The 18,028-nt window shown below is 37.4% G+C and overlaps 3 protein-coding genes across 3 annotated transcripts; 2 read left to right on the forward strand and 1 right to left on the reverse strand.

Moving 5' to 3' along the window:
• The first annotated feature begins 145 nt into the window (after positions 1-145).
• LOC126379987 (putative riboflavin kinase) lies at positions 146-8,226 on the forward strand. The gene is made up of 3 exons (XM_050029034.1): positions 146-565; positions 3,856-4,007; positions 6,209-8,226. The coding sequence occupies exons 1-3, from the start codon at positions 427-429 to the stop codon at positions 6,425-6,427; spliced, it is 510 nt and encodes a 169-aa protein (XP_049884991.1). The 5' UTR covers positions 146-426; the 3' UTR covers positions 6,428-8,226.
• Positions 8,227-10,598: 2,372 nt separating this feature from the next.
• On the reverse strand, positions 10,599-12,344 carry LOC126380616 (40S ribosomal protein S27). The gene is made up of 3 exons (XM_050030147.1): positions 12,197-12,344; positions 11,631-11,850; positions 10,599-10,762 (listed from the first exon to the last, which is right to left on the reverse strand). The coding sequence occupies exons 1-3, from the start codon at positions 12,200-12,202 to the stop codon at positions 10,734-10,736; spliced, it is 255 nt and encodes an 84-aa protein (XP_049886104.1). The 5' UTR covers positions 12,203-12,344; the 3' UTR covers positions 10,599-10,733.
• Positions 12,345-12,523: 179 nt separating this feature from the next.
• Positions 12,524-13,572, forward strand: LOC126380617 (DNA-directed RNA polymerases I, II, and III subunit RPABC2). The gene is made up of 2 exons (XM_050030148.1): positions 12,524-12,872; positions 13,101-13,572. Exons 1-2 carry the CDS (start codon positions 12,662-12,664, stop codon positions 13,286-13,288), a joined length of 399 nt encoding a protein of 132 aa, XP_049886105.1. The 5' UTR covers positions 12,524-12,661; the 3' UTR covers positions 13,289-13,572.
• The last annotated feature ends 4,456 nt before the right edge of the window (positions 13,573-18,028 follow it).

An 18,028-nucleotide genomic window follows, 5' to 3' on the forward strand; every position in this document is an offset into this window, starting at 1 on the left:
TTTCATCATTTCATTAATCATCAAGAAAAAAAATACGTCAGACATGGCTGTATGGGCATAGTTCCCTTTGCCTTACCCTTCGGGGAAAACCAAAACAAAAAAAAAAAAACGGTCTTATTACTCTGTGGGCAAAGTGGGTTAGTTAAACCTATAACATGCGAGTTTTTATTTGATTAAAGTTACCTACTATAGTTGATTCTGTCCAATTATTAATCATTACAATTTACATCACTTACTACCTTGCAAGAACTGCATGTACTTGTTGTCCAATAAAACTTAGATAGAAACATAATTTCTTACCAAAAGGTCATTTAGTTTGCTTGAAAATAACGAGCCAATCAGAGAATACACAGTAGTAAAAATAATTGGTGCTGATTATAACGGAGGTGACGTTTGTGTGAGCAGGCAGGTGAGCTCATTGTTTGCATGCGTCCGCTGCGAGAGCTGGTCGCTTTAGTGTTCGCGAAAGTTGCCGCCATGTCACCGCCGCCACTACCTCAGTTCCTCCAAGGAGAAGTGGTCAAAGGTTTCGGTCGAGGGTCCAAGCAATTAGGTTGTCCGACTGGTAAGTCTTCAAAGAAATCTTTGTTATTGTCTTGAATAATATTTAACATAATAATTTAATATTTATAACAGTTTCATGTAGAGGTAGGTTTTTGAAGTTAGTTTGGATTATATCATTTAATTTTTGATTACTAGTGGCTCTGCCCACCATGTTACAGGTTCATGAGTGTGTCTGTATTTAATTTATTTCCTCGTTGAATAAAATAATAATCAATTGGAGCTTCAGTAAGTGCCCATACTTATCTCATTTTGAAAATGAGTTATTTTTTTATTATTAACTGAAAGTGAAATATTATTCTCATCTTAAAGATTTTTTTTAGTATCTACAATCAGTTGCAAGACTTTAATCAGATTTGATGTGTGGTGATTAGTTGGAAGTTGGAAGTATAGCAACCAATGCCACCATCTTCTATAGTATTTAATGCACAAGAACATCCTTCCTCTTGAACCTAAAAAGATAGTTAATTTCGAACAATCAATCTGCTTTGAAGTTGTACTTCTGTAATTATTTGAGAGTAGGTACTAGATGGGTAATTCTACAATAAGAGGTTTAGCTAATATCTAACATTTATATTATGATATTCTCGTTTATATATATTTTCATTCATGTAAGGGCAAGTGAGTTTAAATAAATTTTATTTTTTATAGGGCCACGGGAGATATTTCAGACAGGGGAGAGAATTTGACTCATTAAAATAATGTATTAAATTATCAAAATTAACTTTTATTAAACATTGTAGTTATTTATAATTGAAACAATATTTTTTTTACTGTTACATATCTTTTTTAATCCAATACTAGAACATCTTGACAAGAGACAGTCAATAAAATATTCTTTTGTGAAGTATACCATCCATACGGACTTATACTTTATTTATTTTTATTTTCTTCGGAAAACCAACAGCATAAGAAATAATAGATTATGTTATAACTATACAATAAGCCAATTATAGGTTTTCGCTACATTACGCTAACCAAATATCTTATACTGTCGTAGTGTGTACGTGGAGTAGGAAATGGTTGCAGAGAGAACATACCCTTGGCGCCATTGGCCGTAAGGTCCATAGACTAGTCATCAATAAACATTTTGATTGACGGTTTGCTCAAGACACCCAACCACGAAAGTCAACGAGATGCCATAAGCTATTTACTACAATCATTTAGTTTCTTTATAACTGACGTTGACTGAAGGTAACTTCTAAAACTATACATTTGAATTAATTTAGTCTAATAATACGTATTATCTCCCCTTGTAAGCGAGACTCCCCTGGCCGCCATTTTGTCAGGGGAGATGCGCCTGGGGAGAGATGTTGTTTTTTGTTTGTTAAATATTATGGTATTTTTAAATTCAAGCAGTAACTGCAAATAAATAAAGTACATATTGAATAGAATAGAATAATTTTATTTGCTTGGATACATCGTAAAATTTTTAAAAGTTACCTGTGGAGAGTAAACGTTACTTTGTGAAATCACTTCACCGCACTAACGCGTCGCACCATCTAACCAAAGACAACCCGTCTAATATTTATGTTCAAAAATCACCAGGGGAGATATACAAAACAAGCGACAAAACTAAAGTACAAAAAATATTGAAAGTCAACAAATAATTATTGTATGTACTTACCTTATAATACTTAAGTATATTTGTTTAAATTCGTGCTTAATATACTTCAATTTAGCAACTGATACAGACAAGGTATGTACTTAATATCTGTAAGTTAAACTGACACCAGCAAAGGGACAGGCCAGGGGAGAGAGATTTATAGCCTTTAACAAGGAATTTTTAAAAAAAGAACTTTAATTCGGCATTGATATCGTGATGTTGTTGTAAAGTACATTTGAGAAGTACAGATGATATAATTCATTGCAAAAAATTACAACATATACAATAAAAAAATATTTTAAATTGCACAAGTTACCTTTTATTGTCATCATCATCAATTTAAGAGCCACGCTCTTGTCGGTGTAGCATTTTCCATTCCAGTCTATCAAAGGCCAATTCCTTGACTTCCCTACCTTTTATTGTAGATAGGGATTATACCATCTATAAGGTAGGTAATTATTTAACAATTTGACCCACTTCATACATGTTTGCATTGTGATGCTATCTGTGACAACACACATTCATTTGTCAATTTAATTTGTTTGTCTAAGCATTAGATTGTCCCCACTATCAAGCGAGACATGATAATATCTCTTTGTGCTCTTATTTCAGGTACATAATTTTGAAATGTTAAATCTTTTATTAATGGTTTTCAAAAGAGAAGGGTATGTCTTTGCCCAACAGTAGGACATGAATTAGGCTATGAAAAATATAATTAAGACTCATGCCCATACCCTTCATAATGTAATAATTATACTTAAATACATTTTTTTAAATTAAGTACTGTTAGGTGTTATTTTTGGGTGACCACAAAATAAAAAATGTTTTCATCTCGAGCTCCTCCGTGCTTCGAAAGGCACGTTAAGCCGTTGGTCCCGGCTGCATTAGCAGTCGTTAATAACCACCAATCCGCACTGGGCCCGCGTGGTGGTTTAAGGCCCGATCTCCCTATCCATCCATAGGGAAGGCCTGTGCCCCAGCAGTGGGGACGTTAATGGGCTGATGATGATGAGGTGTTGTTTATTGCACAATTAAATGTACAAGAGCACTAACATTAGAAATTTAGAAACAAGATTCCAACCAGTTTCTACCTGATTACAGTAAAGCAAAAAGGAGTATTATGTGTTTTCCTTAACTTCTAAACCGTTTGTGTAATAAATATGTCACATGTCGAGCTAATAACTCATTGGTGCAAGTCCGGCCAGTAAGTAACGGCCTCCGTGGTCCAGTGGTTGAGCGTTGTGCTCACGATCCGAAGTCCCGGGTTCGAATCCCGGTGGGGACATATCACAAAAATCACTTTGCGATCCCTAGTTTGGTTAGGGCATTACAGGGTGATCACCTGATTGCACCCTGATCACCCGAAAGCAAGATAATCCGTGCTTCGGAAGGCACGTTAAGCCGTTGGTCCTGGTTACTGGTTATTACTTACCGATTATGTAAGTACGTAGTCGTTACATGAGTCATGCCAGGGGCCTATGGCGGCTCAGTAATAACCCTGACACCAGGGTTGATGAGGTTGGTAATCCACCTCACAGTCCACACGATAGAAGAAGAAGGTGCAAGTACCGGGGTTCGAACCGCCGCTCTCCGACGGAGAAACAAGCTGGTGTGTCACAGGATCACAGTCACTATTAATATCTCCGAAGGTATGAAATATTCAATTTTTTAAATTGTTTTGTTTTCAGCAAATTTCCACTTGGAGGTGGTGAAGAAGCTGCCGCGCGGGTTCGAGCCGGGGGTGTACTACGGGTGGGCGCAGGTGGACTCGGGCCCGGTGTACAAGATGGTCGCCAACATCGGCTGGTGCCCCTTCTACAAGAACGAGGAGATGTCTGTCGTAAGTCTCTCGTGGGCGAATTACCGGGAAGTCAATATCATTAGCTTAAATAAATCCTGGGTCTTTTCATCATGAAACTTATGTACGTAATTCACATAAATTGAATCATCATCTCTCCTCCTCCACCGGGCTCTCCTCAACCAACTAGAGGAGATATATAGCATACCCCCACCACGCTGCTCCACTGCGTGTTGGTGCTGGTGTTTTACGGCTAATAGCCGGGACTGACGACTTAACATGTCCTCCGAAGCACGGAATTATCTTACTTCTTATCAAACAAAGAACAATCTTACAAAGTGACATCAATAATGTCCTCATCGGAGATCGAACACGGACCTGCAAATAGTGAGCCCAACGCTCTAACCAATAGGCCACGGAAGCTGTTTGAAATTGTATATAATATTTTACTCGTACTTCGGCGAGTTAACAAGGTTAGGTTATAAGTAGGAAATAACCACTTATCGCCAGCTACGTTTAAGGGTAGTATTAATAAACTAATCTCAGCTGAGACTGCCCTCGAGATCATGCTCAAGTCAGTCTTGAGTCTTAAAGCTGAGATCAAGACAGACTTGGGCATGATCTCGAGGGCAGTCTCAGCTGAGATTAGTTTATTAATACCACTCTAAGTACCATGTAATAGGGGGCAAGCCTAGTGCCATTAACCGGGCGAAAATCCTAGAAACCATGTGATATAAATTATCCACACATAAATAAACTCGAATTCTGAGCCGTGGTAGCCCAGTTGGTAGAACGCTTGCCTCTCACTTTGAGGTCGCAGGTTCGAAACTTCGAATCCACCACAGGCGTAAACCAATGATTGTCGAATTTATTTTCGAATTCATGTTTGGATCATAAATTATTACCACGTGCTCAGCGGTGAAAGAAAACATCGTGAGAAAACCCACATTCCCGAGAAATGCATTTTCGGAGGTATATGACCTAACCTGTATTGGGCTGGTTTTCCCTTCACGGGTTGGAAGGTCAGACTAGGCAGTCGCTTCTGTAAAAACCGGACCTGTCAAATGTTCAGGTTAGGTAGGCGGACCCTGTGTAAAACGGGATAATACTAGGGAGATGATGAATGAACTAGAATTCTGTGATTTAGAGCTCCAGCCGGGACTTGAACAGCAGGGAACGACGTAGGTCACGCGTTTCCTTTACAAGTCTACCGCGGATTTTGTTTCCCAACTACTTTTTTTTACCAATATCACAGATTACTTAATATATTATTCTAGTCATGAGCAATATCATGTACCCACTTTAGAACCCTGTCGCACTATCATATTTGACATTTAATGAGACTTACAGTTTAATTTGACATGGACATGGTTTCAAAGTGTATACATTAGTACTCGTGACCGTACCTATTGTGGAAATTTCCTTTATGTTAATAAATTGAGAAGCTTTCGACCCTTCATAGAAATAATATAATAATAGTTCAATATGCATAAAAGTTATTTGTCGTTCAATTTCTTTTGTGACGTCATAATCTGATATACCTATATCAAAGATAATGTGCGTTGCGCCTGTGCATATATTTTTATCTAGGGTTGCCACTCGAGCTATTCCGTAGAAAGCCAGAAAGTAATTCATGATTAAGGATTTATTGAAGGACATACACCATCTATTGCTTCCTTCCGCATCACGTGATACAGCTAAATAGCTCACAAGGCTAGGGAAACCTGTCAAGGTCTTTCTGGTCTGGAAAAATTTTGCTAGAGTAAAAAATACGACTTAGTAATTCACCTCGTTTTATAACATCAAGGTTTCAAGAATGATGCAAAGTTAAATTCAACTGAATGGAATGGAATTTGAAACTTACAAATAAATACAATCTTATCTGGATTGTAGATGTAGAAATCTATGTAAGGTAATAAATACAGTTCGTATAGATATTATTTTCCCATATTCAATTTAATTAATAAAAAAAAATAAGTTTAATTTTATGACAATAATTTTTGTCCCTTTATTTTCTTAGTAAGTACGGCAGAGGCAGTAGCCCACAGTATGATCTATAACTGAGCCCCTCCTAAACTAAAATAATAAATTCCACTATGTATAAATAAATATCAAATCAAATCAAATATACTTTATTTCACACAACATACAAAACAGATTCACACAGATGAAGATAGATACAGTACAATCTGGCGGCCTTATTGCTTATTTAATATATTAAATATGTATTTTATTGGTCACAGGAAACTCACATCATGCACAAATTCAGCAGCGATTTTTACGGCGCCAATCTGAAAATTGCTATCGTTGGATATTTGAGAGGAGAAAAGAACTTCGATTCTCTGGATGACCTGATTATCGCCATAAAGCAGGATATTGCGGACGGCGAAGACCGACTGGAAGAGCCTGACGCAAGACTAGTCAGAAACCACAGCTTTTTCACAACAGAAGTTGTCACATAAGTGACGGCCTTACTAAAGTTCCATGCACACCTGCACATGCGCGATGGCGGGAGCGTTCTGCGTGATTTTTTGATATTTTTAGGGTTAATATTGAGCCGCCAAAGGCCCCTGACATGGCTCATGTAACGACTACTTACTTACACCAGTAAGTAGTACCCGGGACCAACGGCTTAACGTGCCTTCCGAAGCACGGATCATCTTACTTTTTGGACAATCAGGTGATCAGCCTGTAATGTCCTAACCAAACTAGGGATCACAAAGTGATTTTTGTGAAATGTCCCCACCGAGATTCGAACCCGGGAACTCCGGATCGTAAGCCCAACGCTCAACCACTGGACCACGGAGGTCATTATAGAAATTATAGCTACTCATTCCTATGAGTAGCTCTTGCATGCATCCGTTCTCACATACCTCCACCGCGGCGGCACGTTGTTTTGTCATACAAAATCACGCTACCAATTATGTGAAGACCTCTAAACGCTCCCGTTATCGCCCATGTGTTTGTTTGTCTAAATATCTAATCTAAACAAAGAAAATCTTATGAACGATATGGTAATAGGTAAATGCTATGTTAATTTTCGTAGATATGTATAATAGCAATATTTTTTTATACCTACATATTTACTAGTATATAGGTAACCTATCTATAATATACTTACCTATGTATGGTAATTTACTCGATTACTATGCCCCGAAACATTTAACATTACGAGTTATTACTTTTATATTTTATGTATTATTCGTTACTTTTGTTGCACTGTTTGATTATTTTCTTTGGGATGAGTTTAAATCACAATATATTTTAGCAATTTTATTAGATAATGTAATGAAAATTGTTATAATAGTTATAAATGTTATTTATGTTAATAGCTATGCATAATTATCGTCGCGTCGGATGTGATTTTTGTTAACAAAACCTCTCGATTAAAAAATGATGGTCGAAATTTTTACCCGGATTGAAATTAATTGAAAGAAACATCAGTATGTGATTTTTATAAAACGTTTCCTCTATAAGACGACGATATTAGCGATGTGTCTATTATCGGTTTGGTATATACAGATACTGAAATATTTGTGGGTTGATAACCAATTACCACCCAAGTTAACATATCCATCCATCTTGAGATGAATATCCGGCGTAGCTGCGGCTTGTCTTACCGTGCATCCACACCGCAGTTACTTTTTGTAGTTCAACGTTTTCAAATGTTACAACCGACAGTAAAAAGTTATTTAAAGAGCCACAAAAGTTACATTATAGTTACCTAATGTTACCGTGTTGCATTGTGTTGCTCCACAAAAGTTAACTGCGGTGTGGATGCACGGTTATTGATGAATTGTGGGTCTGCCCACCCTGACAGGGATACGGGCTTGACTTTATGTACGTACGGTATAGTTATATGATTTTCACGGTATATTTTTAAAGGCCACACTTGTTTTCATTTGTAACTTAGGTCCATTGACCTCGTTTGTAAACGCACACTATAAATAGTATGTCAGTGCTTAGGTCTAATTAATTTCAAACAACTAAGTAATAGGAGTCCAACATTACTTTTACTGCCACTAATCTTTAATTGCACAGATACTTAATACCTAATAACTTACTTAATAAACAGCAATAGTTTATGAATCAAGCAAGCACTGAAGCAAGCAGCAACATCCTCTCATTAATAGTTAGCAATCAATATGTCGGAAGTGAGATCGGTAATCATACCTACTTACTATTTACCTTGTCTTTGGTTGCGATGTCTTGTATCTGGTTGTGGCTAGCAAACGAGAAAAATAAAAGATTGGTTAAAGTTTTCATTGTTTAAATACATGGCATCACGCCTGAATCCCCAAAGGGGTAAGCAGGGGTATACATAATATCTACACCCACTCCTCGCCAGCTATGAAGTTCCACAGATTAAAAATAAAACAATAGAAAATAAAAAAATGAGAAGATAAAAACTTATGGGGTAGACAAAGCCCGCCGGAGGCCCGTGTCGTTCTAAGGCAAAGAGCCACATGGAATTCAATGTAATAGGGGGCCTACTTCCCTTGATTGATATTGGTATCTATCTACTAAATATCAACATACTTATCTATACATTGTTTTAAGTTTACGCGGTTATTATCATAATTAAAACACATAATAACGGGTTCTTACCGCGTTTAAATGGGGATATGAATATCGGAAATATCGGGAGTCTCATATCCCCATTTAAACGCGGTAAGAACCCGTTATTATGTGTTTTAATTAACATACTTATCTATTAGTGACACATGCACTTGCTGCTATTAGCCAGAACTAGACGTAATGACGACCGTTAGATAATATGAGAATATCGAAGCGACGTAACCCATGCGTTTACAATTTCACAAGCGATGTAACAAATGTACTTGAGTTGTACTTAGAGTACCTACAGCGTTTTTAAAACTGGTAGGTACTTAATATAGGTACTTGCTGTATATCATAAATCATAACAAACCATGTTGTAATAAATTCCTCTAATTGTGATATTTTGAAATGTTTATTACAGATTTTGTATTGGAAATACATTTTTATTTATACCATACAAACTTGTTTTTAAATAATCCTTACTCGGCGAAATCATTTATCGTCATTAATAAGTCATAACATAAACAGCCTATATACGTCCCACTGCTGGGCACAAGTCTCCCCTCAATCAACCACGCGGCTTCACTGCGGATTGGAGCTGTTTTACGGCTAATAGCCGAGACAACCGGCTGGACGTCCCTCTGAAGCACGGAAACATCTTGCTTTTCGGACAATCAGGTTTGTGGTTCAACCCTACAATGTGCTTACTAAACAAAGGACAGTCTCACAAAGTGATTTCGATAATGTCCCCATCAGGAATCGAACCCGGATCTTCAGTTCGTGAGTCCAACGTTCTAACCACTAGACTACAGCAACTGTTCATTATTCATCATTCGAGAGATATTAAATAATTTAAAGTAAGCCGATTCCGCCGCGTGCAGTCGTTTTACTAATTTCTAAGTTTACTAATTCTAAGTAAAATGGACAAGTTGCTTCAACAAATCATGTGTCATTGTAGTATCCTAATTTATAGCATAGAATAAGGAATAGAACAGAACAGCAGCACCAGCGTCTGAGCTAGGTTTACCTCATCCCCCCTCGGGCATACAGTGACGAGAAGGCTGCGCGCGGACCGGATTTTTTTTTAAATATTTGAATTAAGTGTTCATGTTCGTATTTTGAAATTCGTTGCGGACGTTCTTTCGTCTGATTCGAATATTTGATCTCACAGTAATTGCCCGCGCCTGCAGATATTTATTTTTCATGGTTATTGTTCAAAACATGTTAATAATTTGCAATAAAATTGAACCTGGGCTACATGAAATGTAAAAATTATGTGAAGACGATTAGTGAATTTTTCAGTCATGTGTAAAGCTATTTTATTTATATTGTGAACCTTCATTGTTCAAAATATTTTGACTGTGATTTGGGTGGTATTTAAATAGATAAATATTAACTGATGACTATAAAAGCTTTCGTAAGTACTACCTACCTAAGTAATGACAGTTATTAGGGTAGCCCTGAGACGTCACACAAACAGTTGCGCGTGTACGATCTGTATAAACCGAGGTTGTTTGTATAAGTGTCCGCGGGGTGTGCTAATAGGTAGATCCAGGTTGTCTTCTACTACTGAGGGTAAAATACTTGAGACTAATTATGAAATTTTAATTTTCAGCAAAGTATGTCCCTACTTACAATACGACCGATATTACGTACGAACAATATTTCTTTATTGAAAGTTTGTAGTTCTGTCCACACCAATAGGCAATTAGGTAGAATGAACTAAAATCATACCTATTTAACAAAGGATGTTTAATTAAAATGTTAGCAGGACAGAGATACAGTATATTACCTAGTGCAAAAAAGAGATACATCACTAATCAGGCTTTCATAATGGCGGATTTCTATCATCCACTCAAAAATTATTGTTCCCTGCAGAAATAGTATTCTGTACCCAAATTCCACAATTAATATCAGGGTCCATGAGTCAGTATTCAAAGGACAAGGGGACTTATTCCCCTTATTACCTATGTGGCTTTACTAGGCAAGGAAATATTTTTTTAAGAGATATTTTTTTTATGAGTTTGGAGTGTATAAATATTATGAGAAGGGCTACATAGAATTAAACAAAAATCCCTTTGAAAAAGCCTTTATTTGTAATGCTTAAACAAATCCATAAACATGAAATGAATTGGTAAATAATAACGCCTTCATCCAACTGGAAATTAAAATGCAAATCTTAAATTACGGCTCTCTCTGGGAATTTTTTCAATGTTGTTTTCTTCTAAACGAACATCCTGCAAAGATAATGTTTTTGTTAATTTAACATTTTATAACACATTCAAAAGAGGATTTGAAAAAATCTAACTTATTTAATCTACATCTAGTGTGAAGTTCATATTCTACACTGATATGTAATCATTTGACTGTTTATATTATATTGCTTACACACATTGTGCAACAATATTGGATTGCACAATTCTATGACATTTATAGTGTTTGTAACCTTTTAGGCCTAAAGAGACTTAATTTTGGTTTTCTGCACCAGCCACAACATATTTTTTCTCTCTCTTTCACTTTTATTGATTTCAAATTCATTTTGAAATTTCTTTTATATATTAATCAATTTGATAATATTGTGCAATTACTAAAAGTACTCACGAAAGTTTAATATCAAAATACAATAATTGAAAGTGAGACTATATCCCATAATCATAATTACTATATATTAAGAAACACTATAATAGTCTCAATAATATTCTATAGTCGGGGTTGCAGTTAGAACTTTCAAATTGATCTGATCAGTATATCATACAGAATATTCTATGATTTGATAGGCCTTAGAATCTTGTCCATGTGTATGTATAATGTACCACTTTCACGAGGCTTATCCAAAAACATGGGGCTTTTTGGCCGATTCAAAAGGTTTTTAGTCTCAAGAGCTCACATGGTCCCACAAACAATCACATGTGAACTTCATAAGGGCTGAATTTTTGCCACACATTTTCGCAAGCTGATTTGTACATGCTGAAATTATATTCGCTAGCCTAACCTCATGGTGAATAAGCGTAATTACCGCACCATGAAGTTCAGCTATGTTTTTCACTCAAACAAAAGGGATAATATATGCACAGCGGTAGAAATACGTCTCACACATCAGCTCACCTTCAGTTAATCTAGCACGACCTCCAGTGGGCTGGCAGAGGATGGTTGAGCATCCTGCGCACACCACCACCCTCTGTGCATGACTGAATACCGTTGTAATCTTGTAACAGCCTGGGCATTTCACATCCATGAAGTATGAGTTGGGATGTGGCACCAGCCTCTTCAACTTATGTTTCCTCCTCTCCGACGCGGGGGAAGGGTGCAATAAATCCACTGCGAGCTGAAAGATCAAACATGCACGATATAGGTTATCATTTTCACCAGTCTTCAAATGGCATGTACTGCCATAAATCACTAATAGTAGACAAAACTAAGTTTAAATAATCGTTATCCAGTATGTTATACAGGTTATTTCACGTAGATTTATAACTTTCAAGGAAATTTTCGACATGGCAGACACTGCCATGTGTATGCGCTATTTCATACGCAGTTTATTTCTCCGACAGTAAATATCTTCTTGAAGATGAAATACATAACAGAGTGCGATAAGCTTATTGTGCACTAGATATTAAAACAAAAATGATACACTGCCCGATTTTTAATAAATAAAACGTAAAAATACACACCGGCATGGTTTCAGCTTTGATGCAGAACCGGAAAAGGAAAGGCGTCCACTGTGTCAAAGAGAAGAGAACTGAACCATAAGCAATCTGTTACGGCTGCGTTCACAAAATGTTGCGCAAATATGTGCAATAGATTAGATTAGTGTGGAAATGATCAGTCACAAGTAAAATAAATGAAAACATGGAAATGTAAAGTAATGGATAAAATAGAAGTATCTTCATACGAAGGTGAAAACAAATGAAAATATTTTCCGAGTTTTCGTTTTTCTAGAAACCATAGACAAACAAAAATTCAAGCCAACCAAGCCGTTTGTGTTTGTGAATAAAAAAAACTGACAAGTCGAGTGTGGTGTGGAGACTGTTACGATTGTTAGGTTATAATAGCGTTGTTTTACGTGCGTTGTGTTGTGTGTTTTTATTATTATAATTTGGTGGTAAAGTTAATTATTGTATATAAAATCATCAGTTATGGCGGACGAGGAATATGAGGCGGAAGATGCGGGTGCAGATTATGATGATATAGCGGAGGAAGACGATAATATTGAGGAGACGGAGGAGCAGGAAGAGGACGGTTATAATGTGCAGTGCCTGGCGCCTGGGCAAGCTGGAGGCGGCGTCGAGAAGTCAAAGCGGATCACTACACGCTATATGACTAAATACGAACGAGCTAGAGTACTTGGTAAATCCATATTATAATATCCTGTATTCGAAAAGAAATCCCCACGATAAAGCGTAGCTGTATGTTTTTTACACTGTATGTTTCTAGAATAATCTGTTACATTATGTGTATATTAAGCACACTTAATCAAGTTGTATTGAATGTCCTACATTACTTTTAACTCAATTTATAGGAAGTAACTCAATGGAAAACAATTAGAAGCTCAATGAACAATGGTTTTGTTTTCAGGCACAAGAGCGCTACAGATAGCGATGTGTGCACCTGTTATGGTGGAGTTAGAAGGAGAGACAGACCCACTGCAGATTGCTATGAAAGAGCTGAAACAACGCAAGATCCCCATCATCATCCGCCGTTACCTACCTGACCATTCATATGAAGACTGGAGTATAGACGAACTAATAATCATAGATCATTAAGTTTAAAAAACCCACAGCCTTATTCAACTAAACAAAATACAAAATAGTGGCCTTGAAACTATTCATCATACATATTATGTATGTATCGTACATATTTTAAAAATAGATCAACAATAGATTTTATTCAGATTATGCAATGTGTTTGTTGGAAGTTATGAGATATTTAATCATAGTTCAATCAAACTAGCTTGTTGTGTTCAGTATAATTATGACGATCTTCAGTGTAAAGTACACTAAACCTAATATAACATAGATTTTAAGTAATAAATATTTTAAGTTCCTAACATGGTGTTCTTATTTTATACCTTCACTATGCATGGTATTTTCTGTTCCTTTGATATATTTTTTAAATTGTTTAGCTAGGTTTATGTTTTTGCCTAAACACTTATTTGTGAATGAATTAAACTTTATGTATGCTTCATAGCATAATCTTTATGTACTTACATGCTGTGCGTTGTACCACTTTGGTTGTTTTTAAAACTATTATTCTATTTTGTACTTTGTCTGCTTTGCGTACCTACTCATTGTAAATAAATATTTAAAAGTAATATTTAGTAAGTAATGTTATATCATTGTGTTAGTATGAAATTATTATTTAATCTTAAAAACTTTGTAGCCTTATTCCAGCATGATCATGACCAAAATTTATCATTTTTACTATTTACCCATTTAGTCACTACTTGGGAAGATTTTGTTAGTACCACTTTTAAAAAAAATACACGGGTGTTTTAGTTTCCACAATGGGCAAACATTATTCCAGTGTCGACAATCTCAAAACTCTATAATTCCACCACCAACCTTTGATTGGATTACAGCTAGATTTTGTCGTGAATTTTTCAACCCTAATTGAAAAGTCTAGATTTCGTCGTGGCGCCGTTAAAAAGTTCTTAATGTTCTATCTATAAACCTCTGAAATTATATTTTTTTTAAATAAAAGGTTTGTGTTGACCATAACGTCACCTAATGCTAATGTGGAAATGTGCCCTAAGGTGGTGTACAAAATATTATTCAGATCAGAGGAGTTAAAAAGGCCACATCAAAGCAGTTCATCTAAAAAGCAATATTGCAATTAGACATTTGCACATGTAAAAGTGCGCAATGTCAATTAATGTCAAATAGCAATGAATAAAAAAGGAGGAATTGCAACAATGTGGCTTTTTAGACCCCTGTTAATAATTTCAATCAAAAGTAAAATTTTGTTTATTTCTGAAAAAAAACATTATTTTCATCTATTCTGACATGCAGAAATTATACCGAATATATCCAGCACCAAAACCGAATATACAGCCGAATACCATATACCAAACGAATATTCGGCGCATCTTTAGTTATAATTTAATTTAATTGACTTCAATTTAGGGTAGAACAGTGCTCCTCAGATGCCGTCAGTACTTGGACTACTCTGTATGTAGTAGTGCTGACTTTAAAAATTATAGATAGATAGTTCAAAACTATTGCCCCTGTTCTGTCTGTCTTGATTGTCCTTGCAACGACAAGAATCGATAGTTCTTGCAATAGCAACGTTACTATCTTTAGTGTTGACACACCCCGGACACATCATACAAACAACCTCGTTTGACACAGACACCACACATGGACGTTATCATACACGCGCATCTGTGTGTGTGACATCTGACGCTATACGATGCAAGTCTAAACTGTTCGAGGGGGATGAGGTAAACCTTGGGTAAACCTAGTTCAGCCGCTGGTGGGGGGCGGAGAGTTGCCGTTCTATACGTATTATTATTCCTTATTCTATGGTATTGATCTCAATGAGCTATCGATAGCCTGTCGTTATCTTTTTTTTTCAATGACGGACTTTCCATGCGACGTTCACCAAAACCAATATAGATAGACGTTGTTCAGTGTTAACGTGATAAGTAATTACTAATTACCTAATTTCTCATTACTCGGGTACATAATTATTCCAAAATACAAAGTAATGGCAGAAGCATAATTACATAAAAATAATTGTTACTTGATATTTGGTGCACATTATGTATAGAATTATGTTGCTACCTATATCACTTCTCTTTATTTTGATCAGAATAATAATGGGCGGAAGATGTAATTGTGGCTGGGCCTAATAAAAAGGGTCATCATTTATGCCCAAAAACAAAGATTAAATATAATGTCGGTTATTCATGAAATTAGAAGATTAGGTGAAGGTTAAGGTTGTGCGGGCAATGGAGAGAGCTATGCTCGGTATTTCCCTGCTCGATCGAATCAGAAATGAAGAGATCCGCAGGAGAACTAAAGTCACCGACATAGCTCGGAGAATTGCAAAGCTGAAGTGGCAGTGGGCAGGACACATAGCGAGGAGAACCGATGGCCGATGGGGCGGAAAGGTTCTAGAATGGCGACCACGTGTCGGACGACGCTCAGTGGGTAGGCCCGCTACAAGGTGGACCGACGATCTGGTGAAGGTCGCGGGAAGCCGCTGAATGCGGGCAGCGCAGGACCGATCGTCGTGGAGATCCTTGGGGGAGGCCTATGCCCAGCAGTGGGCGTCGTACGGCTGATGATGATGAGAAGGTTAAACGAAGAAAAAACTGTACAGTGCCATCTATATTGGTTTTGAGGAACGTACCCTGGGAAGTACCTCATTGTCGACAGTGAACTATTTATCGGCGACACTAGTACAGAGTTAGCCAGATAGCCTCTACCTACCCAGTCTGGCTTGCTTGGCTTATGATTACTGATTACGCGATTCATCGGGCACGATGTGTCGAAGGTATATTAAATGTAACGCAAAACTCCGATGTATTATTTATTAGATCGCCCAATCCTGACGCACACTGCAATAAGGCCTTCACTCTATGGGGGGAGGAAGGTCCACTCTATGCTCTGCGGAGAACGCGCGCCTCGTGTACCTGAAATATAAATCGATATAAGACTTGCGCACAAAAGTATATGTATGTACCGGAATATAATTGGTATTGGTATTGGTATTCGCGGGCCGGTTTCCGCAACTCGACGTCTGTGCGCCTATTTTGCGTGATACCTGAAACGGCTGGATTACTCCAGCCAGCCTAGTTCCCCAAGGAAGTCTAACAGTCCTTTGACGTTGCTGACCACCTCGGGGAGGCACCCCGTCAGGCCGAGGTGCCTGGCCCGGTATACCGGAATATAAACATTTTGTTCTGCGCTCTGAAGGCTACTGGTTAGGTGCCCATCTTTATGCAACCCAAATAGTAATTTTACATCAATGGTGCTAGTCAGCCTGCGCCCACCATCTCTAACAACAGCAACATAAAGCTACGAATCTAGCAGCTGCCGGCTCCCAATACTTGCCAGCCTGGTGCTATTGATGGCGACAGTTGCTTTCTAATCCAAGAAACACCGTTGCTATCTCATCGTAACCGCAGCACTGCACCGGCCCTATACCGAACTCCGTATTTTTTAAATAGTGTTATAATTTCCGTGCTATAATGGAAAAAAAATGACGTTATAAAGGCCATATTACGCCGAAAGATGGCTGGCTAATTAGTAAGTAATCTGTGATATGTGGCCTTCTTAACGTACCTACCTACTTAATTACAGATCCTATGAAGATCGGGATAATATAAAATGTTCAGATACTGGGATAAATAAATAAGAAGAAGTTACGAACGACGTAATTTTCTTACTTTATACCTACATTAGTAAAATGTATAGGTACGTAAAAACACACATCATAATATTAAATAACATTTCCTGGCAGTCTGGTAAAAAAGCACTTTACGCTCGTCAACAACAGTTTAAATCGTGTACATTACGTAAATATCTGAGTAAACCTTTGGCAGTGTTATAAAGACACCTACGAAAGAGGGCTCGACTCTAAATAGCTTTGGATGAAACTATTTGTGTCTCGATGATACCGGCGCCCGAACTGCACCAGCCGTGGCAACCACTGCATAGATACACAACAAATAATGAAAATTACTCTCACTAAACACGTCTGTTGTTTTGTATTTCCGAAAATATAATGTATTTTGTACCTATCTAATTTCATTTGGTAATCTCTTATTGAGTTTAAATTCTTTGTTTAGGGCTTGAATAAGAGTTTGAAAGATGTGCATCCATATCCAATTCCATATATTATGATCCCACTGCTCGGCTATTTCTCTCGGTCTTGTGGATAGTCCGGTCAATCCCTTCAGTAAGCGTCAAGGTCGTTACGCCATCTCTTTCGGGCTCTGCCACTCGTGAAGCCTATCTTATATTCGCCTTGAGGCACCCAAATCTAATGCGTGGCGACCTGCGCCCACCACTTCGGATGCATGCGACAAAGATGTCCGGCGTAATCCCATTTTAGCCTGGCTGTTTAACTTTTTGTTGTAAGGCAGTTTTTGTTTTTGCATTGTGATCTCGTGAAAGCTCTTCGATATGCTTATTCTGTCCATCCTCAAGGTCCAAACTCAAGGTCTCAAAGTCTCAAACGAATTGATCGGGTCTGATGTAAAAAGGAAAACAACCAGTTATAAGTTCTGTAAATAAAAATGTTCTCTAAACGTAGAATGGTTCAAAGTGTACCTACCGTCTCCATCACACATCCTTGCCTTGCTTTGTTTGTAAAAGGACTACCTTACAAAACAACAAGTCCAATCTTATTTTATCGTGTTGGTTACGGGGGATTACTAACCTCATCAAACTGGTGCCAGGGTTATTATTGAGCCGACAAAAGCCCCGACATGACTCATGCAACGAATTATTTACACCAGTACCGGGACCAATGGCTTTATGTGCCTTCCGAAGCTC

The sequence above is a fragment of the Pectinophora gossypiella genome, chromosome Z (genome assembly GCF_024362695.1).
Source record: "Pectinophora gossypiella chromosome Z, ilPecGoss1.1, whole genome shotgun sequence".
NCBI classification, from domain to species: Eukaryota; Metazoa; Arthropoda; class Insecta; order Lepidoptera; family Gelechiidae; genus Pectinophora; species Pectinophora gossypiella.

What these genes read in the sequence shown, in the direction of transcription:
- LOC126379987 (XM_050029034.1), top strand. Translation starts at nt 427, where the DNA reads ATGCGTCCGCTGCGAGAGCTGGTCGCTTTAGTGTTCGCGAAAGTTGCC. An exon ending in GCAATTAGGTTGTCCGACTG is followed by an intron (nt 566 to 3,855) that starts GTAAGTCTTCAA and finishes TTTTGTTTTCAG; the next exon opens with CAAATTTCCACTTGGAGGTG. An exon ending in AGAACGAGGAGATGTCTGTC is followed by an intron (nt 4,008 to 6,208) that starts GTAAGTCTCTCG and finishes TATTGGTCACAG; the next exon opens with GAAACTCACATCATGCACAA.
- LOC126380616 (XM_050030147.1), bottom strand. An exon ending in TCGTGCTAGATTAACTGAAG is followed by an intron (nt 10,763 to 11,630) that starts GTGAGCTGATGT and finishes TTATCTTTGCAG; the next exon opens with GATGTTCGTTTAGAAGAAAA.
- LOC126380617 (XM_050030148.1), top strand. Translation starts at nt 12,662, where the DNA reads ATGGCGGACGAGGAATATGAGGCGGAAGATGCGGGTGCAGATTATGAT. An exon ending in CGAACGAGCTAGAGTACTTG is followed by an intron (nt 12,873 to 13,100) that starts GTAAATCCATAT and finishes TTTTGTTTTCAG; the next exon opens with GCACAAGAGCGCTACAGATA.